The sequence below is a fragment of the Taudactylus pleione genome, unplaced genomic scaffold, assembly GCF_031769625.1.
Source record: "Taudactylus pleione unplaced genomic scaffold, aTauple2 ptg000760l, whole genome shotgun sequence".
Classification (NCBI taxonomy): domain Eukaryota; kingdom Metazoa; phylum Chordata; class Amphibia; order Anura; family Myobatrachidae; genus Taudactylus; species Taudactylus pleione.
The window spans coordinates 2553643-2581434 of NW_028285162.1; the positions used below are offsets into that span (position 1 = coordinate 2553643).

The following is a 27792-nucleotide window of genomic DNA, read 5'->3' on the forward strand; positions in this document are numbered from 1 at the left end:
CCTTTCAATGGGTGAGGCCACTTTGGATGTTGTGCGGGCCTTAATGACTTATGTTGACTGCACTTCTTCGTTTAGGAAGTCGGACGCCTTGTTTGTCCTCTATGGCTTCCGTAAAAAGGGTTGGCCTGCTTCAAAGCAAACTTTGGCAGCCTGGATCCGTATGGCGATTTCTGAAGCTTATCTGCATGAATGCCTGCCGGTTCCTCCTTCTGTGAAGGCTCATTCCACTAGGTCTGTGGGTCCTTCGTGGGCAGCTCGACGTGGTGCCTCTGCAGTCCAGATCTGCAAGGCGGCCACGTGGTCCTCTGTCCATACCTTTGTGAGTTATTACGTGTTTGACACCTTTGCCTCTCAGGATGCTTCCTTCGGGCGGCGGATTCTCCTTTCAGCACAGGAGCGTCCCCACCCTTAAAGGATACTGCTTTGGGACATCCCCAAGGTATCCTGTGGATACCCTATGGACCCTGAAGTAGAAAATGTGAGATATGGTAAGAATTTACCTTTGTTATCTCTATTTCTACGAAGTCCATAGGGTTCCACAGGACTCCCACCCTGTCGCACCTGTGCTGCAGATGGGCTTTACTCTGGTCACCGGTTTTTCCGTCTCCCTCTGGTGAGAATGTGATTCTTGTGTGTGTCCAGATCTTTTTTCTCTCTCTTCCTTCTCCTCCTCCGGCCTATGGCTTGGTACGTAACTGAGATGCCTTGGCTCGGGGGCGGGGTATAGGATGGGGACCCTAGTGCATCCTGGGAGGCTGAAAAATTAACTCTATGGTGCCCGATGCCTGATGTCATCACCTATACCCCAAGGTATCCTGTGGAACCCTATGGACTTCGTAGAAGTAGAGATAACAAGGGTAAGTTCTTACCATATCTCATATTACAACAAGAAAAGAGGAAGAGGAAATGTCTTCGAATGGTGCACTGAGCTAGTGTATATCTTAAAACTTAACTTTTATTGGTAAATAATAATAAAGTTCTAATATCTTATCAAGACAAAATAGCGAAAATAAATATAAAATACAGATAGAAAATGTGAATAGAAATAAAGATGTGACTTAAAACATTATGTTCTAAAAAGAACATGTAAAGCAGCGCTTCTACCAAATTTTACAATTTATTGGTGGTGTTATGGATATCAGTGGGGTGTGTATATTTAATTATATATGTATATAGTGTTCTCACACTCCAATACATCACCACACAAATAGAAATAGAAATCCCTGTTATTGATGTTAGTTCTCCATATATTATCCTGTTAGTAGCTGTGACTTAAATATTTAAGAGACTCTTATTCATCTGGTAGTGTCCCATATACCCTTTTATACAGGGTTATAATAGGGACATCAAATCACATTTTATGACCTCAATCAGATCTGCGGTTTTTTATATGCAATATCCTTGCCAAGGTTCTATATAGGTTTTTGTATTCTTAATAACGTCATTCACATATAGTAATTTTATTGTCCTTCTTAGATAACCCTTATGGCAGGTCTCAAGGTATTAGGTGTTTAATATTCTTATCAAGTCTGCTGTTATAAACCTGGGTATTATATAGTGTTCCTGCTGAAGTTTTGTGGAGGTATATGTATTGTCAATAAAGTCATTCATATATCAACCAATTCATGGTATTTTTCCTAGGTGATTCTTATAGCAGGTATACCCAATAGTAGATATGGCATATTTTCAATATCCCTCTATTGTTGGCTCATATAAATATTATCAGTTTCAAAATAGGGTGAAACTGGTTTATGGTAATACGATATCAAGTCTATTATTAAACACCCAAGTATGGTTCAATATTGCCGCAGTGATTCTTTAGAAATGCTTGTGTCATTAGAGTCACTAAGGTGTTAAATATTATTGACACCTTAAATATATTCAGATCAACCTTATATCTCAATAAGTATAATCGAATAACATAATATATTTATTTGTTTTTTTATACTTAATGTAATAGCCCTCTGTTGTAGTATATATTCTGTTAGAATTTATCCAAATGCTTTTTCAAGGTAAGCCGAGCTAACAGACTTCCCTTAAATACCTACAAACATATCATGTCACCAATCAGGTATCTGGTGCGTCCATATACACCAATCATAACCACCTATGCTCACTAGTTCCGCCTCCCTCCCTAGATTGACATAATGCCCACGTGTCCTGGGGCTGATGACGTCATCATGAGGAATCCTAATAGAACTAGGATACATGGATACAGTCTAAGTCTAGAGTAATCAAACTCCGAATCACATTCACATTCGTTCCCATTGATTAAGAAACTTCGTGATACGCAGCACTATATGAGAAGTCAATGATACATATAGATGTAATATTATAACACCTACTTTATAGCCCACATGAATAACAATAAATTCATATAGATCCCTTAGGTCACATGATCACTATAAATACTCATACTAATATAATGGTATGATATTAGGTACAACTATATGGAGTATTCAGTTATGTCTTTCATTGATATTTTGTATGATTTATTCACTAGAGCACATTTTTATGTTCTTATGATCCTAATGAAGGTCTAAATTGAGAGTATCTATGCTCTCTTTTGTATATTTATCTTCTGTGGGAATATCCAAAGGATTATTTACAATAATTATTACACTAGATACATGGCATTATTATGTAGAGTTATCTAGCCATGTTACATGTATAATTTTTTTTCTGATTTACAACATGTTTTTATTGAAAATTATAGATATAGTATTTCAATATAGTCACATTTTATTGCACACTTTTTTTAGTTGGGTTTTTTCACACCTTTTCAAAAAATTTTACATTTTTTGCACATATTGTGTGTTCAATTAATCTATTTTATTTTTATTTTATTCTATTCTAGCATTTTTCTCACTTAATTGAACATTAATAGAACATAATATATCACTATTACATATTTTTATAATAATTTTTTTGTTTCGTAATAAGTTTTTCAATAATATCACGTAATTATATTTTTATTCACTTATTTTGTATCAAGTACATTTCACATTATTTAATTCAGACAAATGTCACTTTTTATTATTCTTTTATTTTAATCCACTTTATTGAGGACAATAAATAAATCATATTCACTCATCACCATTTTATGTGTTATATTTTAATATTATTATAGCATTTTTTGACATTAATCACCATGTATTATTGTATTTTTCATATATTATAATTGTGAATATTTTTCATTATTTCAATATAGATTATTAAATATTTTTATTTTCACACATTGTTTATTTTAATTTATATCCATATTGGGTGTAGTAGCATTGTGGAACATTGGAACCACAAACTCTGTAATTACTGTTTATTACTGTTGATTTAGAATCTATGATTATATAGTGAGCATCTTTTGTATAGGTGCTCGATTATTATCATCCAGCCTGGATTTCATTTCCTTATCTGTTATCTATTATAAATCCTGGATAAACTCGAGTATTTATAGTGATCATGTGACCTAAGGGATCTATATGAATTTATTGTTATTCATGTGGGCTATAAAGTAGGTGTTATAATATTACATCTATATGTATCATTGACTTCTCATATAGTGCTGCGTATCACGAAGTTTCTTAATCAATGGGAACGAATGTGAATGTGATTCGGAGTTTGATTACTCTAGACTTAGACTGTATCCATGTATCCTAGTTCTATTAGGATTCCTCATGATGACGTCATCAGCCCCAGGACACGTGGGCATTATGTCAATCTAGGGAGGGAGGCGGAACTAGTGAGCATAGGTGGTTATGATTGGTGTATATGGACGCACCAGATACCTGATTGGTGACATGATATGTTTGTAGGTATTTAAGGGAAGTCTGTTAGCTCGGCTTACCTTGAAAAAGCTCCTTAGCGAAACGCTGCGTCGGTCACGCGGCGCTGTCTACCACTTATGAATATGATAATGTGTTGTTGTTATGTCATTTATACCTGCTGATTGTACTATCCGTACTTTGAACCTGGATAGATGCCTTATACCAGTTGAAGTTAGCCCGTTTATAAGCGGAGAGCTACACTCTACATGATTATACAATGGCTGTAACCTCTACAACACCTGATGGGGGCGCAGCTTATATGTAATACTATATAGTTGAGTGATCTGCATATCTCTCCCAGAAGCATTTGGATAAATTCTAACAGAATATATACTACAACAGAGGGCTATTACATTAAGTATTAAAAAACAAATAAATATATTATGTTATTCGATTATACTTATTGAGATATAAGGTTGATCTGAATATATTTAAGGTGTCAATAATATTTAACACCTTAGTGACTCTAATGACACAAGCATTTCTAAAGAATCACTGCGGCAATATTGAACAATACTTGGGTGTTTAATAATAGACTTGATATCGTATTACCATAAACCAGTTTCACCCTATTTTGAAACTGATAATATTTATATGAGCCAACAATAGAGGGATATTGAAAATATGCCATATCTACTATTGGGTATACCTGCTATAAGAATCACCTAGGAAAAATACCATGAATTGGTTGATATATAAATGACTTTATTGACAATACATATACCTCCACAAAACTTCAGCAGGAACACTATATAATACCCAGGTTTATAACAGCAGACTTGATAAGAATATTAAACACCTAATACCTTGAGACCTGCCATAAGGGTTATCTAAGAAGGACAATAAAATTACTATATGTGAATGACGTTATTAAGAATACAAAAACCTATATAGAACCTTGGCAAGGATATTGCATATAAAAAACCGCAGATCTGATTGAGGTCATAAAATGTGATTTGATGTCCCTATTATAACCCTGTATAAGGGTATATGGGACACTACCAGATGAATAAGAGTCTCTTAAATATTTAAGTCACAGCTACTAACAGGATAATATATGGAGAACTAACATCAATAACAGGGATTTCTATTTCTATTTGTGTGGTGATGTATTGGAGTGTGAGAACACTATATACATATATAATTAAATATACACACCCCACTGATATCCATAACAACACCAATAAATTGTAAAATTTGGTAGAAGCGCTGCTTTACATGTTCTTTTTAGAACATAATGTTTTAAGTCACATCTTTATTTCTATTCACATTTTCTATCTGTATTTTATATTTATTTTCGCTATTTTGTCTTGATAAGATATTAGAACTTTATTATTATTTACCAATAAAAGTTAAGTTTTAAGATATACACTAGCTCAGTGCACCATTCGAAGACATTTCCTCTTTCTCTTTTCTTGTTGTAATTTCAATTTCATGTCTATGGTAGCACCCCCTTGACTACATTATTATTTTAAGGGGCTATTATTGTCCCCAAATTTGGGAGACATATATCATGTGCGACTGCAAAATCTATATTGATCATATCTCATATTATTAGGCAGTTTGACAAAAGCAGAAGTCAAATATGCGTACCGACGGTGGCGGTCAAGACCACCGCAAGTTGAATGGGTGTTGTCACGACCAGGGGTGACAGGCTGCTGAGATCGCGGAGCTTACAGCTCCGGGCGCTGTGGCATGGTGTTTCCAGCAGAGGTGCAGGTTCCTGGAGAATAGCGCTGGGTGCTGTGAGTCTCCGCAGACCAAAGGCTTCCATCTGGAGGCGGGTGAGAGGGGCTGAGACTGGCAGAGCTTCCATGCTGTGACCACTGGGCGCGGCCATCTTGGATTTGGGTCACATGTCGTTTCTGGCCAATCAGGTTCAGTCTGGGCTGGGGAGGCTAGCAACCAATCCTGCACTACCTGAGGGTACTAAAGGGCTGTCCAGAGGCTCTTTAGTTGCCAGTGCAACGTCTATCACAGCGTATGCTGTGAGCTAGTTCTCTGTGCTCCTTTGCTCATTTAAACTGTCAGTACCAGTGTGTTTCTGCAGACTCACCTCTCAGCCTTGGTGCAGTTTGCTCCTGTTACTACCTGTCTCCTGATCCCGTCTACCTGCTATACCCGGCATACCCCGGGTCTCTAAGTTCCGCCAGTGTCTCGCAGCCTGGTTCTGATCCCGTCGCGTGCCACTGCTTCATGAGTCATACTCCCCTAAGGCCGGCTGCCTTCAAGTACCAGCAAACAAGTCCTCATCCGACTCCACTCCGGGTCCAAGCACACGCCAAGCCGTGACAGTTTGCACTGGCCAGATGGATTCGGCCAGTGGACAGGATCTGAGGGCCGACTTGCTCCAGGGTATCGCCAGTCGCCTAGAGGGACTAGAGGCGTCTCAGCGCCAAATGGCTCAGTTCCTGCAGGAAATGTCTCTTCGTCAGGATACGCTGCAAGCTTCCCTGGTTACTGTTAATTTGCCTGCCGCCACCAACCAGCCAGCAGCTCCAGCTGTCCCTGTTCCACCTGCACCATCTCATTTGCACCTTCCGACTCCCAATAAGTTTGACGGGAACCCCAAGTCGTGCCGAGGGTTTCTCAACCAGTGTGACGTCCACTTCACACTACAGCCTGCGAACTTTCCATCTCCAAAATCCAAAGTGGCATATATAGTGTCTCTACTGACCGGTTCTGCCCTGGACTGGGTTTCGCCTCTCTGGGAGAGGTCCGACCCGTTACTAGACAACTACTCTGGATTCCTCACGTCCTTCCGGAGGATTTTCGACGAGCCCGGCAGAACAACCTCCGCGGCAACGGAAATCCTGCGACTTCGCCAAGGGAACCGACCAGTCAGTCAGTATATCATTCAATTTCAAACGCTGGCTTCGGAACTAAAATGGAATGAAGAAGCCCTGACTTCCACCTTTTGGAATGGATTGACAGATCGCATAAAAGATGACCTCGCCACTCGTGATCCGCCGGCTACCCTCAATGATCTTATCTCCCTTTGCAATAAAGTGGATTTGCGGTACAGAGAACGCCAGAGTGAAAAAACTAGGGGAGATCGCTTTAGGTTCCGGCCGACCACTACTCCAACTCTCCCTCCGTCTGAACCTGCGGGTGACGAACCCATGCAGATTAACCGGGCCCGCCTCACGGTAGAAGAACGGCAAAGACGCCGACGAGAAAATCTATGCATGTACTGCGGGGAGACCAGTCATATGGTTGCAGCCTGCCTACGTCGTCCGGGAAACTCCCGATCCTAATCTGTGCCGGAGACACCAGGTTAGGAGTGATGTCTCCGTCTCCGTCAAAAAATTAATCTACCCTCTCCATTACTTTTGAGATCTCCACTGGTTCTAAAACTGTTCTTTCTCTCCTCGATTCAGGGGCCGCTGAAAATTTTATCACCGCTGAACTTGTCCAGAGGCTCTGGCTTCCTGTCTCCTCTCTCGACCACACCATCACTCTATCTGCTGTAGATGGCACTCAGATTACCAACGGAATCGTCTGTCAACGTACCCTTCCTGTGCCAGTTCGTATCGGAGCTCTCCACACTGAAACTATCCGATTCCTAGTAATTCCCAAAGCCTCCCATGAGGTCATCCTTGGATACCCCTGGTTACGCAAGCACTCCCCAAATATTGATTGGGGCACCATGCAGATCTTGTCCTGGGGAGAAACTTGTCAAGTATCCTGCCTTCCTCAAATCAAACCCGTCAAAGGTAGTTACATTGCAACCACTACTCCAATTCCCTACCAGTATCGCTCCTTCTCCGATTCTTCTGTAAGACCGGAGCCGATATTCTGCCTCCTCATCGGGAGTGGGACTTTCCTATTGAGTTGATTCCTGGCAAAACTCCTCCGCGAGGTCGTACTTACCCACTCTCCCTACCCGAGACTGAAGCCATGTCAGCATACATCCAGGAGAACCTGCAAAAGGGGTTCATTCGACCATCCTCCTCACCGGCAGGGGCATGATTCTTTTTTGTGTCTAAGAAGGATGGAGGCCTGCGTCCTTGCATCGATTACAGGGGCTTAAACGATATAACCATCAAAAATCGCTACCCGATACCCCTCATTACCGAACTTTTCGATCGAGTAAAAGGTGCTACTATTTTTACCAAGCTGGATTTAAGAGGGGCCTACAATCTCATTAGGATACGAGCCGGGGACGAATGGAAAACAGCATTCAATACTCGAGACGGGCATTTTGAATACCTGGTAATGCCTTTTGGTCTCTGTAACGCTCCTGCTGTGTTCCAAAACTTTGTGAATGAGATCTTTCGGGACTTACTATATATCTCTGTGGTAGTATACCTCGACGATATTCTGATATTCTCCTCCAACATTGTCAGACATCGATCCCAAGTCAAGGAGGTGTTAACTCGCCTACGAAAGAACCACCTGTACTGCAAAGCTGAAAAATGCGTATTTGAAGTTCCCTCAGTTCCCTTTTTAGGTTACATCGTTTCAGGTGCCGGCCTTGTAATGGATCCCCAGAAAGTTCAGGCAATGTTGGACTGGTCTCGTCCGAATTCTTTGAAGGCAGTACAAAGATTTTTGGGCTTCGCAAATTATTATCGAAGGTTTATCAAAGGATTTTCCACTCTCATGGCACCCATTTCCGCCCTAACTTGCAAGGGGGCAAATCCATCCCGATGGCCTCCAGAGGCTGAAACTGCCTTTCAACTCTTAAAGCAAGCCTTCATTTCCGCCCCCGTGCTGAGACAACCCAACATTAACTACCCATTCTTTCTTGAGGTAGACGCCTCTTCTGAAGCGGTAGGAGCAGTACTATCCCAGAAACTCGAGGATAGCAAGTTTCATCCCTGTGGCTTCTTCTCAAAGAAATTTTCCCAAGCAGAAAAGAATTATCCCATTGGAGAGCAGGAATTATTGGCTGTGAAACTAGCTTTTGAAGAGTGGCGTTATCTTCTTGAGGGCGCGATGTATCCCATCACCGTTTATACAGATCATCGGAATCTCCTATACCTAAAAAATATTCAGTGTCTGAGTTCCCGCCTGGCTCGATGGTCAATATTCTTTTCTCGTTTCAATTTTACTTTAACTTTTCGCCCAGGCTCACTAAATCAAAAAGCAGATGCCCTCTCTCGATCACTCTCCTCCGACACATCTTCCGAAAGTCATAAGGAAACTCCAGTTCTAGACTCCAGAGTATTCGCTACCACTTGCATTCAACCTCCTCCCAGAAAGACATTTGTGGCCTCAGATATGCGCAAGCAGCTTTTGAAGTGGGCTCATACCTCTCGTTTTGCCGGACACCCGGGCATACGCAAGACCTTGGAATTCCTGCAACGATCATACTGGTGGCCTGCTATGAAGTCGGAAATTGAAGCTTTTATCGCCTCCTGTCCACAGTGTGCTCAACATAAAACATCCAGACAGGTTCCTGCCGGCACACTCCTACCTGTCAGTACCAACCCATCCTTGGACACACCTTTCCATGGACTTTGTAACGGATCTACCTGTTTCTAATGGGTTTACCACCATCTGGGTAGTAGTGGATCGTTTCTCCAAAATGGTTCATTTCGTTCCCCTCAAGAAGTTGCCGTCTGCTCCAGAGTTGGCTCAGTTATTCGTCGACAACATCTTCCGTCTCCATGGACTTCCAACTGAGATTGTTTCTGATAGAGGGGTACAGTTCGTAGCCAGATTTTGGAGAGCTATATGTTCTATCTTTCAAATCAAACTGAATTTTTCAACAGCTTACCATCCTCAGTCTAACGGGTCTACAGAGAGGGTCAATCAAGACCTTGAGACTTTCTTAAGAATTCACATGTCTTCATCACAAGACAACTGAGCGGACACCTTACCCTGGGCCGAATTTGCCCTTAACAGCTCCTATCATTCATCTACGGGGCAAACCCCATTCTTTATAGTTTTTGGACTGTATCCCAGAGTACCAGAGTTTCAAGAATTGCCAGTCTTCGATGTACCAGCAGTGACCTCCACCCTACAGAAATTCTCTCAGATTTGGACTCAGGTCCATTCCTCCTTACAAAAAGCCTCTCTTCGATATAAATTAACAGCGGACAAAAAAAGGAGAGCGGTGCCCAACCTAAAAACAGGTGACTTAGTATGGCTATCCACTCGTAATCTTCGCCTTAAAGTGCCGTCTATGAAATTTGCTCCTCGTTTCATCGGTCCTTTTCCCATCGTTCAAGTGATCAATCCAGTAGCCTATAAATTAAAACTTCCGTCCTACCTCAAAATACCAAATTCCTTTCATATTTCCCTGCTGAAACCTCTCATCCTGAATCGCTTTCGCAAGACTCTGCCACGCTCCCCCAAAGTCTTGACTGAGAGGGGTGTAGAGTTCGAGATCAAACAGGTCCTGGACTCTCGTTTTCGTTATGGGCAACTCCAATATCTACTGGATTGGAAAGGTTACGGTCCCGAAGAACGTTGCTGGGTGAAAGCTGAGGATGTCTACGCTCCTCGCCTAGTGCTTAAGTTTCACTCTGAGAATCCTGGTAAACCGAAGAAGTGTCCAGAGGCCACTCCTAAAGGAGGGGGTACTGTCACGACCAGGGGTGACAGGCTGCTGAGATCGCGGCGCTTACCGCTCCGGGCGCTGTGGCATGGTGTTTCCAGCAGAGGTGCAGGTTCCTGGAGAATAGCGCTGGGTGCTGTGAGTCTCCGCAGACCAAGGGCTTCCATCTGGAGGCAGGTGAGAGGGGCTGAGACTGGCAGAGCTTCCATGCTGTGACCACTGGGCGCGGCCATCTTGGATTTGGGTCACATGTCGTTTCTGGCCAATCAGGTTCAGTCTGGGCTGGGGAGGCTAGCAACCAATCCTGCACTACTTGAGGGTACTAAAGGGCTGTCCAGAGGCTCTTTAGTTGCCAGTGCAACGTCTATCACAGCGTATGCTGTGAGCTAGTTCTCTGTGCTCCTTTGCTCATTTAAACTGTCAGTACCAGTGTGTTTCTGCAGACTCCCCTCTCAGCCTTGGTGCAGTTTGCTCCTGTTACTACCTGTCTCCTGATCCCGTCTACCTGCTATACCCAGCCTACCCCGGGTCTCTAAGTTCCGCCAGTGTCTCGCAGCCTGGTTCTGATCCCGTCGCGTGCCACTGCTTCATGAGTCATACTCCCCTAAGGCCGGCTGCCTTCAAGTACCAGCAAACAAGTCCTCATTCCTCATCCGACTCCACTCCGGGTCCAAGCGCAGGCCAAGCCGTGACAGGTGTAAAGTATCAAATGTCCGTGGCATACTCAGCTGCTCCATGTCCAGTCGTCAATGCGCTAGGCCACGCTCGGAGTTGTGAATACGGGACCAGAGGGCAAGACGCCGACTTTTGTATAGTCTGAGTGCCAGCAGGATGGTGGGAAAGTCTATTGCTTTAGACCCGTCTGCATCAGTGTGGCAGTATAACCTGGGACTTGTTGAGAGATATATCCTAAAGCATGTGTCTAGCTGCAGGGAGGCCCCTCCCCTCACAGCTCTCATTGGCTGGCAGACTCCCAGACACTGCCTCACTCATGTCTTCTACCCCCAGCCGTGCTAGGACAGGACTTATTCTCCCTAACAACACCTGCAGCCAGCACCCCCCTCTCCCCATGGACCCGAAGAAGGGGTGGGTGGGCAGATAGCTGCAGGTCCTGTGATAATAGCGTGTGTGTGTGTGTGTGTCCATGCCTCGGGGGGAAGGGAAGGTTGGGGTCAGAAATAATAGACAGCGGAAGAGTGGGGGACAGGCACAGAGATGAAAGACTAACAATAGGGACAGACAAAAAGAGATGGGGGACAAAGATGAGAGACTGGGGGATTAAGGTGGAAGAGAAGGAGAGGTAGGGGGATAGAGATGAGGGGGAGAAAAATGACAGGAGTATGCAACATCGGGGACGATAACTAGCGACGCAGTGTTTGGCGGGTCCAAAATATCACTACCTTTTGGTTTAGATTTTCATTTGAACATTTAATATTTTGCAATATGCCTCATATGCAAAAGGTTTTTTTTGTAAAGGACACACCAAGTCCTTAGGAAGGCCACCATGCATCTGAAACTTGAATTATCACTTCTCAATGAAAACAAAGTACCACTGACTTAAACAGGACACTCCTTGATCGTCCTGGACACTGGCTCATCTCCCCAGCTGTCCTTGTTAGGATCCACCACTCATTATTTATTTTCTGTGTCATTTGTTATTCTAAGATTTGGCATTCTGGCAAGTATCTAAGATAAGTATGTAACATACACAACCCTGAAAAAGCAACCCATTTTCTTACAGTGTGTCCACAAGCTGTTTGATGTCTGTCCATGGTATGAGCCCTAGACCTCTTTAAGAAGTTTATGATCTCACAGCTTGGGAAGACATGAAAGTAGTGATTTATTTATCCCTATAGAGCAGTGTTTCTCATTTTTTACCTAGGTGCAACCTGGCCCCTCTTTTGCATTAACTGTATCCCCCAACATTTGCAAATCAACACATTTGTAATGAATACAATTGCTTTTGGATAAAATGTTTTATATATATAGACTTTCAGATTTAATTTGAGGGTAATTACATCCAAATCAGGTGAACGGTGTAGGAATTACACCAGTTTCTATATGTGCCTCCCACTTTTTAAGGGGCCAAAAGTAATGGGACAAACTAAACAATCCTAAATCTAACTTTCACTTTTTAATGCTTTGTTGCAAATCCTTTGCAGGCAATTACAGCCTGAAGTCTGGAACGCATAGACATCACCAGACGCTGGGTTTCATCCCTGGTGATGCTCTGCCAGGCCTCTACTGCAAATGTCTTCAGTTCCTGCTTGTTCTTGGGGCATTTTCCCTTCAGTTTTGTCTTCATCAAGTGAAATGCATGCTCAATCGGATTCAGGTCAGGGGATTGACTTGGCCATTGCATAACATTCCACTTTTTAGCCTTAAAAAACTCTTTGGTTGCTTTTGCAGTATGCTTCGGGTCATTGTCCATCTGCACTGTGAAGCGCCGTCCAATGAGTTCTGAAGCATTTGACTGAATATGAGCATATAATATTGCCCAAAACACTTCAGAATTCATTCTGCTGCTTTTGTCAGCAGTCACATCATCAATAAATTCAAGGGAACCAGTTCCATTGGCAGCCATACATGCCCACGCCATGACACTACCACCACCATGCTTCACTGATGAGGTGGTATGTTTTGGATCATGAGAAGTTCCTTTCCTTCTCTTCTCTTCCCATCACTCTGGTGCAAGTTGATCTTTGTCTCATCTGTCAATAGGATGTTGTTCCAGAACTGTAATGGCTTTTTTAGATGTTGTTTGGCAAACTCTAATCTGGTCTTCCTGTTTTTGTGGCTCACCAATGATTTGCATCTTGTGGTGAACCCTCTATATTCACTCTTGTGAAGTCTTCTGTTGATTGTTGACTTTGACACATATACATCTACCTCCTGGAGAGTGTTCTTGATTTGGCCAACTGTTGTGAAGGGGTTTTTCTTCACCAGGGAAATAATTCTTTTGTCATCCACCACAGTTGTTTTCAATGGTCTTCCTGGTCTTTTGGTGTTGCTAAGCTCTCCGGTGCGTTCTTTCTTTTTTTTTAATTCAATAGTCTTTATTTGTTTTCAAGAAAAAATATTAACATAAACATTAATAAAATCATAAAAAATAAAAAAATGTAAATTGTTATATATTACATTATACAGTCTATGTGTGGTCATTCACATAAATTACATCCTATAGAATAAAACATTCAGGACATATTACACTGCGGGCTCTCGTTTAGAGCATACATTCTAGGCATATTTTGCTTAGCGAGAATTAAGCATTTGTACATCGTCTTTATGCACATATAAAGCATTAATTACATATTTATTACCTTGTTTATAACACATTAAATATGAGAAGTATTACTAATACACACAGCTCTATCCCCCGTGGTTATCCATGTCACATCGAGGCCTGTCTCCGCCAGTCTACGCCCATATGATGATTTCAGCCATCTACCCCAAATAAGATGGAATTTCTTTTCAGCTTTCCTAGCTATATACACAAATTTTTCATGCGCCAAGGTTTCATTCACCAGTGCTATCCACTGCCCTATCGTTGGACCTTCAGGGGCCAGCCATGTTCTAGCTATGCAAACCTTAGCAAGCATGCATAAATTAACAACATATTGTGCAAAGTATTTATCTAACATGTCTTCCCCAATAACAGATAGAGTGCACACTAACCTCATCCCAAAAGGAACTAATATTAGAACATGTCCATAATAAGTGCCAAAAATTGCCATTGGGGGAATTATATTTTGGGCATTTTGAATCAGATTTACCACCGAATTTAAATAAACGCTCTGGCGTTAAATACGTCCTATGTACCAGAAATAATTGTATTTGTTGAAACCTAATTGTGGTAGTAGCTATTTTTGGACTACCCAGTGCTCCTATCCACACTTCATCTGGCAGTAAACCAAGGTCAGCTTCCCATTTTTGCCTAACGGATGGTAAATCAGTACCATGATATTCTTTCATCAGGGCTGCATACATAACAGACACTAAGTGTCTTGATCCAGCAGCCTGCAGTAAAATTTTAACAGGGGAATCTCGGAACACTGGACTGGCATCCGCAAATTGTGCGTCTATGGCATGGCGAAGTTGAAGGTATCTATACAAATATTGTCTCGGGACATGGAACTCATTTTGTAGCTGCTCAAACGACTTAAGGACCCCAGACGTGTATAATTGTCCTAACGCTTTCACCCCCCATTTCCCCCAGACCTCATTAACCTGTAGTAAAGCCAGTTCCTCTAGACCCCTGGTATTATGTAAAGGAGTATCAGGATCCCATCCCTGTCCTTGAAAAATCTGTGTGACCTGTCTCCAAATCAAGACTGCCTGTCTAATCAGTGGAGCTCGAACACCTCGCAAATTGCTACTAAGTAATATTTGGAGTGGGGTGTGCCCCCGAGACTCCTGTCTTACCAATAGAGCAGACAATTCATCTACCTCCAGTACCTGTGTCCATGTCCTCAATTGCGCCAATTGTGATGCGTAATAGTAAAGCTTAAAATGGGGTAGTGCCAGTCCCCCAGCCTCCCGTGACCTAGTAAGTGTATTCAGTTGAATTCGTGCTCTACGTTTAACCCAAATCAGGGAGGATAACAATCCATCTATTTGTCTAAACACACTCTGAGGGAGATAAACTGGGGAATGTTGCACCACATATAGTAGTTTAGGTTGTAAAACCATTTTTACAAGGTTTACTCTACCAGTGAGGGTCAATGGCAATTTCCCCCATGTATCTACCCAGGAACGTAAATATTCTATCTGTGGCTTAATATTTAAGGACGCATATCTATGAGGATCATTAGTTATCCATACACCTAAATATTTGAATGAATCTACCCATTTCAGTGGGAGTGTTATGAGCGGGACAATAGGACATGTTCCTCTAATGGGAAGTATGCATGATTTGTCCCAATTTATCGACAAACCCGAATACTTTCCAAAAGAATTAATAATTGCAAGAGCATTGGGCATGGAAGTGTCATAATCCGAGACAAAAAGCATGATATCGTCAGCATACAATGCTATTTTATCCACTTTAGTTCCCATTGAAAACCCTTGAACAGCCTGGCTAGCCCTAATCAAACAGGCCAATGGCTCAATGGCCATGGCGAATAGAATGGGTGACAAGGGGCAGCCCTGCCTTGTACCCCTTGAGAGAGGAAAAGGAGATGAGACGAATCCATTAACCGATACCCTGGCCACAGGCGCCGAGTACAGCAATCTAACCCATTGAATGAAACCAGAGCCTATCCCAAAGCCATTCATTGTCTCCCATAAGAATGACCACTCTACAGACTCAAACGCCTTGGCGGCATCTAATGACACTATTATTTTAGAAGAGGGGTCTTCATGTGAAATCTGTAACTGAGTAAACAGGCGTCTAAGATTGAGCGAGGTTGCCTTGCCAGGCATGAATCCAGTCTGATCTGGATGTATCAGCTGGGCAATCACCTGATTTAACCTTATGGACAAGACTTTAGCAAGGATTTTAATGTCCGTAGGGAGGAGAGAAATAGGTCGGTATGACTCCATCTGTTTAGGGTCTTTCCCCGGCTTTGGTAACACAACTATAAGGGCCTCTGACATGGACTGGGGGAGAGAATTACATTCAAACAATTGATGAAATAACTCGAGTAGACGGGGCACATAAAACTGACTATGTTTTTTATATAACTCCAAGGGGATCCCGTCTAATCCCGGGGCCTTACCGTTTGGAAAGGATCGTATAGCTATTTCAATTTCCTCCAGAGTCAAAGGAGAATCCAGAAATTCTTTAGCCTCGGAGGATAGTTTAGGGAGAGCTATAGTCCTAAGATAATGGCGCGTTTCTTCAATACTATATGTCATGCCAGAACTATACAGTTGCTGGTAGTATCTAACAAATTCCTGTGCAATATTTGGTGTTTGGTCATAAATTACACCCCCTGAACCCAAAATCTCTGCTATAGTTATTGAAGGACGTTCCAATCTTGCCAGGTTGGCTAAATAACTACCAGGTCTATCACCTGTTGCATATCTAGAGTGTGAATTGAATAGAAATTTGTATCGGGCCTTATCTGTCAAGCATTCATTCCATGCCCTCTGTGCGGACAGCCATGCGATCCTAGACGACTAATCCGTCTGCAAGATACGTAAGCTCTAATGATTGGCATGTGGCCTCCAGCTCCAATTCCTTCTTTTTATAAAAGGACCTCAGATCAGCAACTCTTTTAATCAGAGTCCCCCTAAGAAAATACTTAAAAGTGTCCCATACTATTTTATCCGGGGCTGTACCACGGTTAAGTTCAAAATATTCCTTCCATAATTCTTCCAAATCAGAGCCCGCCCCCATGCGAGTCAACCAAAATGGATTAAGTTTCCAAAATGACTGGCCCCTTTGACATCCCAGGTCTAAACTAAGGCCCTCATTCAGAGCCGTACGCTCTGAGCAGAGCGCACGCTCTGAATGAGGGCCGCCCTCCATAATTATGGAGCGTCCTCCTGGACGCTCGTATAGCTGTGGGTCACCACCCACAGCCTATACGAGCGTGCAGTTTGATGGCCGCGATGGTCGTGACCATCGAAACTGCGAGCCGGAGCCTGCGGTTGAGGTTTTCAACCGCAAGGCCCGGAGTGATTTTGGCTCTATCAGAGCCAAAATCACTCCCACTGACCTCACTAGTGAGGTCAGTGGGCCGGCTTCTGACGGTAGGCGTTCCCTTGGGAACGCCCCTGTCAGGGAGGCACGCCCACCAAAGGGGGCGTGCTGTCAATCAACATCGACAGCACGCCCCCTTTGATCAGACACAACGAGCGAAGGAAAGTCCTTCGCTCGTCGCGTCTGGCGCGTGCGCACGATGGAGCTCCCTCCGTCGTGCGCATGCGCAGTGCACACCATCGACCCACTTGCGAGCGGACAGCCGCTCGCGAGTGGGTCTGAATCAGGGCCTAAGTGCCAAAGGGGAGTGGTACGAGATTCCCCTGGTCTCGTAGCGCACGGATTTAATTCTAGGCAGCATATCCCGCGTGAGCAACGCCAGGTCAATCCGGGAGAACGTGAGATGGGAGTAAGAAAAGCATGAAAACTGCCTTACATTAGGGTTTTTCGTCCTCCACGCATCGACCAAGCCCAGCCCAGACACATAAGCTGAGAACCTGCTGCCATGTAGTGAGGGACCCCTCTGAGTTGTATCCCTTCTATCCAAATCTTGATCCAAAACATTATTGAAATCTCCAACACAGATTGTAGACGTTCCCGGGGACAGGGCCATAAACTCCGCTACTTTCTTTAAAACTCCAGAGGAGTACGGAGGCGGTATATATAATGCCAACACTAAAAGTGGTATATTATTAATCCTGCAGTTTAAAAAAACATAACGACCCCCTGAGTCAATCTGTACCGTCTCCAGTATAAAAGGGACCGATTTGCGGACTAGTATGGAGACCCCCCTAGAAGCGGTCGTGTGTGATGCATGATAAGCCCACCCCACCCACGGCTTTTTAAGGGAGAGCAATTTTCCGCCTACCAGATGTGTCTCCATAAGGCAGACTATATCTGCTCCATAGTGTTTAAGTTGTCGCAGCACTAGGGAACGTTTTATTTTGTCATTAAGGCCTCTTACATTCCAAGTGAGAACATTGATATTAGTTTGCGTCATAGTAATCTAGTCAATACAGCATCTCCTCCCAGAGTATATACCCATAAGACATTCTCGCATATGCCCAAAACATAAGCACACCCCGAGTAAAACCCACAATGCTGCAGTATAGGATAATTTGTGACCACATAAGAGATTAAAGGAAGAAGAAAAGAAAAAATAATAATAAATGATAATATTACAACCCTTACCCCTTCTATCCCCCCTCCCTGTATACCCAACCCCAACTGTGGCATACCTATTCCCACACCCCTCCCTCAACAGGTGACAATAGAAAAATAAGTTTACCAAATAGGCATATAACAATTTATCCCATGTACAGGGTGAGGCAAATATATAATGACCCCTAAACACAGGGAACTCCCCAAAACTGCACACCCCGGGGATAGAAAAATAAGAACAAGATATCGTCCTGACCCAAAATAAGATACTAGTAGGCTATGAAGCATAGGTACTCAACTATTTGAGAGAATGGTTATCACATTAATCCGCACTGTTCCCTCACAATTGGGGAAACCCTATGCATAATCACAGGAAAAAAAAGAAAAAACAGAATATGGGAATACCATAACATTCACACAATATCGAAAATAGCATTACTAGATCAATATTGGTTCGACCTGAAAAAAGATCACTTGCACATGTTGGCATTCACATTTATAGCATAGTTACGTGCTACGCAAATCAGGAATTATGGTCCATGCTCAGTCATTTATTAACGGCCTCCTGGCCGGGACACGGCGATCCAACCACGAAGCAGCCTCTCTCTGAGTGAAGAAAAATTTCGTTTCGCCATCCGCAACCACTCGTAATTTAGAAGGGAACAGCATGGCATATGGAATATTAAGATCTCGCAGGCGACGCTTGACTGAAAGAAACTGTGCCCTTTCCTTTTGAACCTCAACGGAGAAGTCAGGGAACACCGAAACCCGGGAACCGTTACGTTCCATAGGACCTTTCGTGCGAGCCAGCTTTATCACAGTGTCCCGATCTTGATAGTGTAGGAATTTGGCAATGAAAGTACGCGGAGGTGCTCCAGGAGGAAGCGGTCTGGTCGGCACACGATGAGCCCGCTCCACCGCAAAGTGTGAGGTAAAGGCCTCCCTGCCATATGTTTCCAGCAGCCATTTTTCCAGAAATTCCTCTGGGCTCGAGCCCTCCTCTTTTTCTGGCAACCCCACAAATCTGACGTTGTTGCGCCTAAGACGCCCCTCCATATCTGACAACTTTTTATGTACCGCAGCCATCTGAGAGTCCAAGGTAGCCACTTTCTCTTTTAGCGGAGATACCGTATCTTCAAGCGTAGAAGTACGTGTTTCCACCTCTCCCACTCTCTCCCGGACACGCTGTAGATCGTGATGAATTATAGATAGGTCAGACTGCACTTTGCCAATTTTATCAGCAAGTCTTGTCTCACTAGCCGTGACTGCATCCAACACGCTTTGCAATGTGGCCCCTGAGGAGTCATGTGGCACAGTATCAGGAATAGGAGACGCAGGAGGGGATCCAGCATCCTGTTCATCACGAGGCGGGGGCTGCGGCGTCGATGAGCGCGAATAACGCTCCAGCTTCGCTGCTGCAGCAGCATGATGAGTTTTCCCCATATTTAAAAATATGTGAGAGGATAGTGATATAAAGTAGGTGCTAAATATATATCAGGAGCACCAACACTGACTGTATCAGGAGCTCACAGATCCAGCATCCAACCCAAAATGGCGGCCAGCAGTAGCCCCAGCATTCAGGGGAGAGAGGCACCCAGGCAGAGGATCAGGGCAGCAGCAATGTCTCATGGTCTCACAGCAGGGTCTCACAGCAGGGGAGAGGACTCAGCGCCACAGCCAGCACCAGAGAGAGCCAAACTTGCACACAGGGCTGTATGGAGTAGCGCCGCGCGGAAACACGGAGCCCGCCGGCGTCCCACGTGATCCGTAGCGGCTATCACAGCCGCCGGAGAAATCAGCGTCAACAAGGCTGAGGAGGCTGCAGAATTCTCCCAGACCCAGCTTATCAGGTACCTCAGGACTTCCGACGCCTGCACAGGTCACTGTATCCCCGGGGCGTTGTATCAGGAGATAGTACAGGATCTTGACTTTGGAGAGCTCACAACTGTGTGTGCTACTCCATAGATGCCGTGGCCACGCCCCCCGCGTTCTTTCTTTTTAAGAATGTTCCAAACAGTTGATTTGGCCACACCTAATGTTTTTGCTATCTCTCTGATGGGTTTGTTTTGATTTTTCAGCCTAATGATGGCTTGCTTCACTGATAGTGACAGCTCTTTGGATCTCATATTTAGAGTCGACAGCAACTGATTCCAAATGCAAATGTCACACCTAGAATCAACTCCAGACCTTTTACCTGCTTAATTGATAATGAAATAACGAGGGAATAGCCCACACATGTCCATGAAATAGCTTTTGAGTTGATAGTCCCATTACTTTTGGCCCCTTAAAAAGTGGGAGGCACATATAGAAACTGTTATAATTCCTACAACGTTCACCCGATTTGGATGTAATTACCCTCAAATTAAATCTGAAAGTCTGCAGTTAAAGCACATCTTGTTTGTTTCATTTCAAAACCATTGTGGTGGTGAATAGAGGCCAAAATCTGAAAATTCTGTCAATGTCCCAATATTTATAGACCTGACTGTGTATGTATGTGTGTGTGTGTATATATGTGTATATATATATATATATATATATATATATATATATATATATATACAATGCAATAAATGTGCTATATACAAAGACACGTGAACTGTACATGTATTTCTCACATATTACAGTTTATGATGCATTTAAAATTGATAGTAAAACTATATTCCACATATGCTTGCTGATCCAGGGGATAGGCTTCACTTTATCAGGGTCAAGCTGTGATGCATGGGGCTAGGGATCCCTAGCAATCCTTATGCGTTTCTGCCATCACACACAATTTTTCTTTCTGGTACTCCTGAACATCAAAGCGAGTACCACTAGAAGTACTAATGCTCCAGGTTGAGAACAACTTCTGTAGAGAAACACTTTGTTAGTACTGAAATCATAACCTGAACACTGCTCTACATATGGTTCATCAACAGGTTTAACCCCTTCACTGTTGAGGGGTTTCTCACCCTTGTGCTGAAGCCATTTTCTGACGTTGCCTCTCATTACATTCCAACATTAATATCACCGATTTTATTTATGCTTTATTCACACAAATTATACTTTTATTTTAGAATACTTTACATTTTCAGAAAACACCATTACTAATACTTCAAATTATATTTAACCCAAATGGCCAAAAAGGTATATTGTATTGAAATATCTAGAAAGAGAAACAAAGCAAACCTGTTTTTTTTGTTTTTTGTTTTTTTTCCCATCTTCTAAGCACCACAAATAAATACTTTGTGATTCTTGTTTTGCCAATAATCCACTTTTCCAAAATATTAAACAAAAGCAGGATTCCATGTGTAGGGTTTGACAAAACAAGTCTGCACTTTAATTGAAAATCTTCCCCCTTCATTGGACTCCATGATATTTCTGTAGTGCAAGGGTATTACCTAATTATAACACTGATCACCAGGCAAAAATCTCTATAGGGGCACATAGTTTGAAAGAGGGGAACTCTTTTAAACAAGGGGCCAGGGTTAAGGAGACAGACTTACAGACCCTCCTCTCATCTCTGGGACCAGCCCGCTGACTTTAGGGATTCCCCACTAGTGATTAGTGCTGGTGGGGAGAAGGTAGGTTAGCTTTGCGATTGAGATTCGTCATTCGCAGTTTTAAGGTATATGCTGATGATAAGCCGGACTCTTCCTCCACAGCAAAGGGGTGAATAAATTTCTATTAGCACTGTCAGCGTATTTTGTATAGTTATGTTGATCACCATTTTAGGCCCATTCAAGCACTGTTTATTAATATCATGAGCTCTTAAAAATATTGGCAATTAAAAGTACTAATATGATACCATTTAGGTAGTGTAGAACAGAAACCATTAAATCAAATAGGCTATATTGTTTAGTCAATCAAGTTTTAGTCTGATTTGTCAACACAGGATCTAATTGATTGTTATTGGTTATTAAAAAAAAGAGTTGCTTGATCTCCTTATTGTATCATGCCCCAAGATAGTACATCGTTCACACACAAATCTACATGACTTTTGTGCATAAATGGTCCAAATAATATTCAGAACTTCTATATCATTGTTTTTAATACTTGTCATTCCTGTAGGTCTGCTAAGTGTAGTCATGGAGCCATTCTTCAAGGGAGAAGTATTTGATACCTACCTGGTACCGGTCAGCATCAGCTATGAGCGAATACTAGAGGAAGCGCTTTATGCTTATGAACTCCTTGGAGTGCCCAAACCCAAAGAATCCACATCAGTAAGATTTGCTCCCATGTCCCCATTGCCCCATTTGCTTCTTCCAGCAGCACTTCTGTTTATATGGTATATCCTTTTTTCTTACAGGGATTGCTAAAAGCCAGGAAAATTCTCAGTGACAACTTTGGAAGTATTCATGTTTTTTTTGGAAAGCCCATATCATTGCGGTCATTGGCATATAGAAGACTTAATCGATCCCAATATAACCTTATTCCCAGGTATTGCTGTTATTTATTATGGGAGCCTGATTCAGTCCATTGGTAACACAGGATACCAAGACAAAAGCTCAAGCTCCTCACCCTCTATATTCCTATAGGCTGCCTGGTAATGTCAGTATGTCATAGCCTCACAACACAGAACCAGGAGTACAGAAGCCAGTTAACTTACACAAACACTGGAGGTACATACCAACTCCACACAGATAGAGCCTTGTTTGGTATCAAACCCAAGACCTCAGTGCTGTGAGTCAGCTAGCTAGCCATTGTGCTACCATGCTGCCCATCTGGTTTCTGGACTGGAAAGAGATTTGAGCAAAAATAAAGTGGATGCCAAAAGCAGCCAACAAAAAATAAATGTGCCTAGCCCTGGCGCACAAGTAACACAACTGAAGATCTTAGGCAGATCTATACGGGAATATATTTGACAGGAAACTTTTAAAAGAAGCATTAATGTTCGTGAATGTTTCATTATTGAATGTTAGTGTGTTCATTTCTGTTGATACAATATTTGAATTTATCAGTGAGTCCTTATCTTTACACAGAAATAGAAGTATTTGGCAATACGGTTTATGTCTCTCTCTTGTTTCAGACATCTTTCTCACAGACCCTCAGCGGATATGCAAAAGTTTATCTCTGATGTTGCCTATAAAGTAGAGCTTCACCAAATAGCCAACATGGTGCTCAGTCCTGGAGTTTTAATCGCAGCAATTTTACTACAGAACTGTCCAGCGTTAAATTACAATGCATTAGTTGACAAGACCCTTTGGCTGAAAGATTTAACAGAGATATTTGGGGGATGTCTAGAATGGCCGGGTATGGAACAAATAATCAATAACGCTAACAAAACTTATCAAGCCTCTAGCCTGTGTGTAAATGAAAAATGTATTTCTGTCATGTATTTGTTTGTGTTCTTGTGGAGTGTATGCATTTTTTAGTCAAGTAATTATGATGTACTGTGGGTTTGTGTCATTACAATAGTTGGTGTTGCATTTATGTTTTTGCTAGTTATAACGCATGTAAATCACAAATGTGTTTTAGCATTTTGGAGCTCACTAGAAGGCTTCCCAAATGCATTTTTACCTGGTAAAAACATTGAATAGATAGAAATGCATTCTGAGAAGCTGGTAACAGCAGCAGAGTGTATATTCATGTAACCAGCACACTGACTAGTGTAAACATATACATATATAGTTGCATTATACATTTCTTTATACAATGTATATGGAACCTATTAAATAAGTCCTTTTGTGATTGGTTTGTTTTACTCAGAAAGCTTTCACGTGATCTGCTTGTTTTTTTGCATTTTAGATAACATGTCTGCCAACAAAGTGGTTCAGTCCAGCTTAGGCCTCCATTCAAATATTATGAGGCTTTCAAAGGGAGAGGTGGTCTTGTTTGAACAAAACCCAAATGGCATTCTTACAGAAGAGCTGGTGTTCAGCAGAGCAGTTACTGTGCTCATGTGTGCCTCTTACAGGAACCAGATGGTAAATGTATTTGTACGACCTGCCTTGGTGGTGCTGGCTAGTAAAATGGCACCGAGTTGTAGAAGAGGTAAGTTCAGTGTATTAAGTTTATGATCAGTATCCCAGGCGTTCAATTCTTTTTATAACAAAAATCTAATGAATATTGTAAACATGTTGTATACATTGATAGGTTTTTGTCTTTTGCAATATGTGCTGGAGCTTATGTATGCTGCCATCCTTCACTAATGGCAATACTCAACTTCATTGCTTCCAATGTCTGTAAGTTTGTTTTTAAATTTAAATGTGTTATATAAATCTTTTCAATTTTGCTGAGCTCCTTACTATGAGAACCTGCCTTTATTATACATGTCACATACACTGCATTTTTGCTGCCAGTATTGAGCAACTGGCCCAATATTGCAGCGTCTGGCTGAAAATAGTTGTCACTATCGGTCTTGTTGGGAGATAACTACTATCACCCTGTGGGGGCGATTCAATTGTTGAATGGGCGGCCATAATTAATGAGTGCCCAGTTTTACAAATTAATTGCTCTGGGCGCTCATTAATTATCATTCTCTTCATACCCTTTTAGACCGGGTTTAGCCGTATAAAACAGCTAAACCCGTCTAAAGTACTGGTTAGGGCGCCCTAACCACAGATTTCTCACACATTTCATTTACTTGCACCCTCCTGAGGGTTCAAGCAGAAATGCCAGTGGCTACTGCGCTCAGACAGAGTAACAACATAATTTCTCCATCAAGCACCTTAACAAAATAGCTGCCAGCAAAACAATTGAAGCGCCACCTGTGTGTGGTCATCTTATAACCACGCTAAAGTGATCCAGCCTCTTGGTGCTCGGATTCCTATCCATTCTGGCGTTTTTGGGTGAATACAAGTGTCAACATTAGTCCGTGTGTAGAAACACTGGGTATTCTCAGTTTAGAATTTAGACTTTACTGGTTTTATGCTTCAAGATTTCCTTCTGAAAAATGAAACATGCCATTTTCCAAATGTAATTCTGGTTACAACAGAATGGGAGTATGAAATCTACGTAATATAATTAAAATTGTTGAAAACATCATACATTTGTATCCATTATCTTTTAGCTATTTTTGTTGTTTAAATAGTTAAATTTTTTGTTTTGCTGTTCAGAATTTAATTGCTTGTGATGGGTTATAACGGACATTTATGAATCACAAAGTGCAGAACTGCAATGCCTACAAACGCTTTGAGATCATCCTATTTGTTCATTGAAATATTTTAACTTTCTACTGCAGGGTCTATAGGGTATCTACAGGATACCTTGGGGTATAGGCGATGGCTCTGCCGTCAGCTACCACACAGTTAATCTTTTAGTCCCAGGATGCATCGGGGCCTCCACTCCTATACCCCGCCCCCAGGTCAAGACACCTTCAGTTTCGTAGGTGCCCGGCCAGAGTCTGGACACTGCACAGGGGGGCTGTCTTGCACAGCCCCCGAAGATCTTCAAGAGTGGTCAGCACGGACAGTCCAGCGGACATCTGTGCCGTTGCTCCGACACCCCCACCGGCGCCGATCACCGGTAATGATCTGGGGAACTCGATGGGTGTTTGGGGGTTCCAGCTAGCAGGATCCCCCGGGGTGCCCTGGACTGTGACCAAAACGCAGGGGGACAGCTCCGGTAAGCAGCGGGTGTCTGTGGTAAGCGCCCGCTGATGCACAGTCCACTTTTTGTCCCCAGGGCTGGGGGCTCCCTGGGGACGGCTGCTTGTGGAGCCAGGCAAGAGCCTGCACTGCCACTGAACCTCCAGGATAAGGGACTGGAACGCCGCGGAGTTGCGCTCCAGCATCCGGGGGGTTAAATGCATGCCAGGGGAGCGTGCTTTCCTGTACAGCACAGGCGGCGCCTCCCCCGCTGCACACAGCGCCGTTTTTTCCTGCGTGGTTCAGCGGGCTGTTCCAGCGCTCATTCCCCGGGCCGCCCACACTGAGTTTTCCGGCGGCCACCTTTTTGGGCTTACTACGCTGGTCTCAAGCAGTGCGCGGTGCCTGGTTCCCCCCTACATACCTCTCCTCCAGAAGTAAGGTCAGAGTATGTAGCACTGTTCCTACTAGACATTAGTCTTGTAGTTGATTATAGTGCCATTGTGCAGGTTGTTTTCTCTGCATAGTTTGTGACTTATGCTAGCGCTGTGTGTCTGATTTCTCACTGTCAGCCATTTTAACTATCCCTAACTTTCCTCCCTTCAGCCCTCTCAGTACCAGTGCTGTCAGGGTGGGAATTTGCCTCACAGTCAGAAATTCTTACTGTGCGGTTGGGTCACATTGCTTGTCATGTCTGGGAGTGATGATTCACTGCAAAACGGTGCTCCTCTCCTGCCTACCTGCTCCAGATGTATAGTAGACATTGGAGAAGGGGATGTATTTCAGGAGGGCTTATGTATAACATGTTATGCTCTTTCTTGTACCCCTGTTGTGCCTTGAATGCATTGGTGGATCGGTTGTCTTCCCCTCCTGTGTCCCCAATGGGGTTTCCGTAGCAGGCAGTAGTCCCATCCCCGGTAATACGGGTCCTGGGACAGGTGATGGTGGCACAATGTTCCCCTCCACAGGTCTGGGCAAACATGTTGCCCACTACGGTAGAACCTGACGGATGGGTTACAAGAACCTCCGCTTAGGCCTGCTAAGAGGCCGTTGCTGTCACCCCCAATCACTCAGTTTAATGATGATGATGACACGACTTCGGAAGAAGCCCACTCCTAAAGAGGTTGAGGCTAGGTCTAAGATATTTATTCCGGGCCTCATTCGGGCCGTCCGTATGGCCATGTTCATCACGGTTGATGGCCTCCCCATGGTTACGCCCACATATGCCTACTTTAATAATGTTAAAGGTGCAGCTGCTGTTTTTTCCCTATCTGGCCAGTGGGTGGATCATTTAGAGGAGGCGTGGAAGTTTCCAGGAAAGCTATTTCAACCACAAATGTGCCTGTCTTATGCATACATTTTTGCGGATAGCTATTTCACTAATTGGGAGTCTCCCCCTCAGGTGGATTCTCATGGGACATGTGTAACTTTACCAAGGCCGTCCATGTCATCTCTAACTGATGCTACGGACCGTAAGGTGGAGGTGTGTCCCCTCCCTGGAAGGGCCTCCAGACTGGCTATGGCAGTCTGTTGGGTGACTCGGGCCATGGAAAGATGGGTGGATGCCCTGGCATTGTACTAGGGGCAACCTCTGGGATTCAGCTGCGTACATTAATGAGGCAGCTTTGGATGTGAACCTGTTTACTTCAAGGATTTCCGCGGCGGCGGTTTCTGCTCGCCGCTCCTTGTGGTTACGTTCTTGGAGAGCAGATGCTGAATCCAAGAAGGGCTTGGAATGTTTACCTTATAATGGTCATGTTTTGTTTGGCCCTGATTTAGATAAAATTATGGATACGCTGGCGGCAGCTAAATCTGCATGTCTGCCTTCAGCTCCGATTCCATCCGGATCTAGGGACCTCATCCTTTTGTTCCTATTGTCCCCAGGGTACACCTAAGGAGCAGTCTTTTACTGAGACCCTTAGGAGCGAAAAAGGTTGCTAAACCTTGTTTTACCAGATGCCCTGCTGCTAAGCCGGCGACAAGCCTGGTGCATGACAGGACAGGCCTCCCCCTAGGGGACCCCAAGGTGGGAAGCCATCTTCTACAATTCGCCCAAACACTTGGGTGAGAGAAGTGGTCTCTCACGGGTATGCCCTCTCTTTCCACAGAAGGCCTCCCTATCAATTCTTCACCACTGGCCTTCAC

The 27792-nt window shown here is 43.4% G+C and overlaps 1 protein-coding gene across 1 annotated transcript in view; it reads left to right on the forward strand.

Moving 5' to 3' along the window:
- The window catches only part of GNPAT (glyceronephosphate O-acyltransferase), a 118669-nt gene that overhangs the window by 57822 nt on the left and 33055 nt on the right, over positions 1-27792 (forward strand). Inside the window, exons 7-10 of the mRNA XM_088457434.1 lie at positions 22190-22341; positions 22428-22558; positions 23148-23371; positions 23867-24112. Of these exons, the coding sequence (XP_088313560.1) occupies positions 22190-22341; positions 22428-22558; positions 23148-23371; positions 23867-24112 (753 nt within the window). The remainder of the gene's footprint in view (positions 1-22189; positions 22342-22427; positions 22559-23147; positions 23372-23866; positions 24113-27792) is intronic.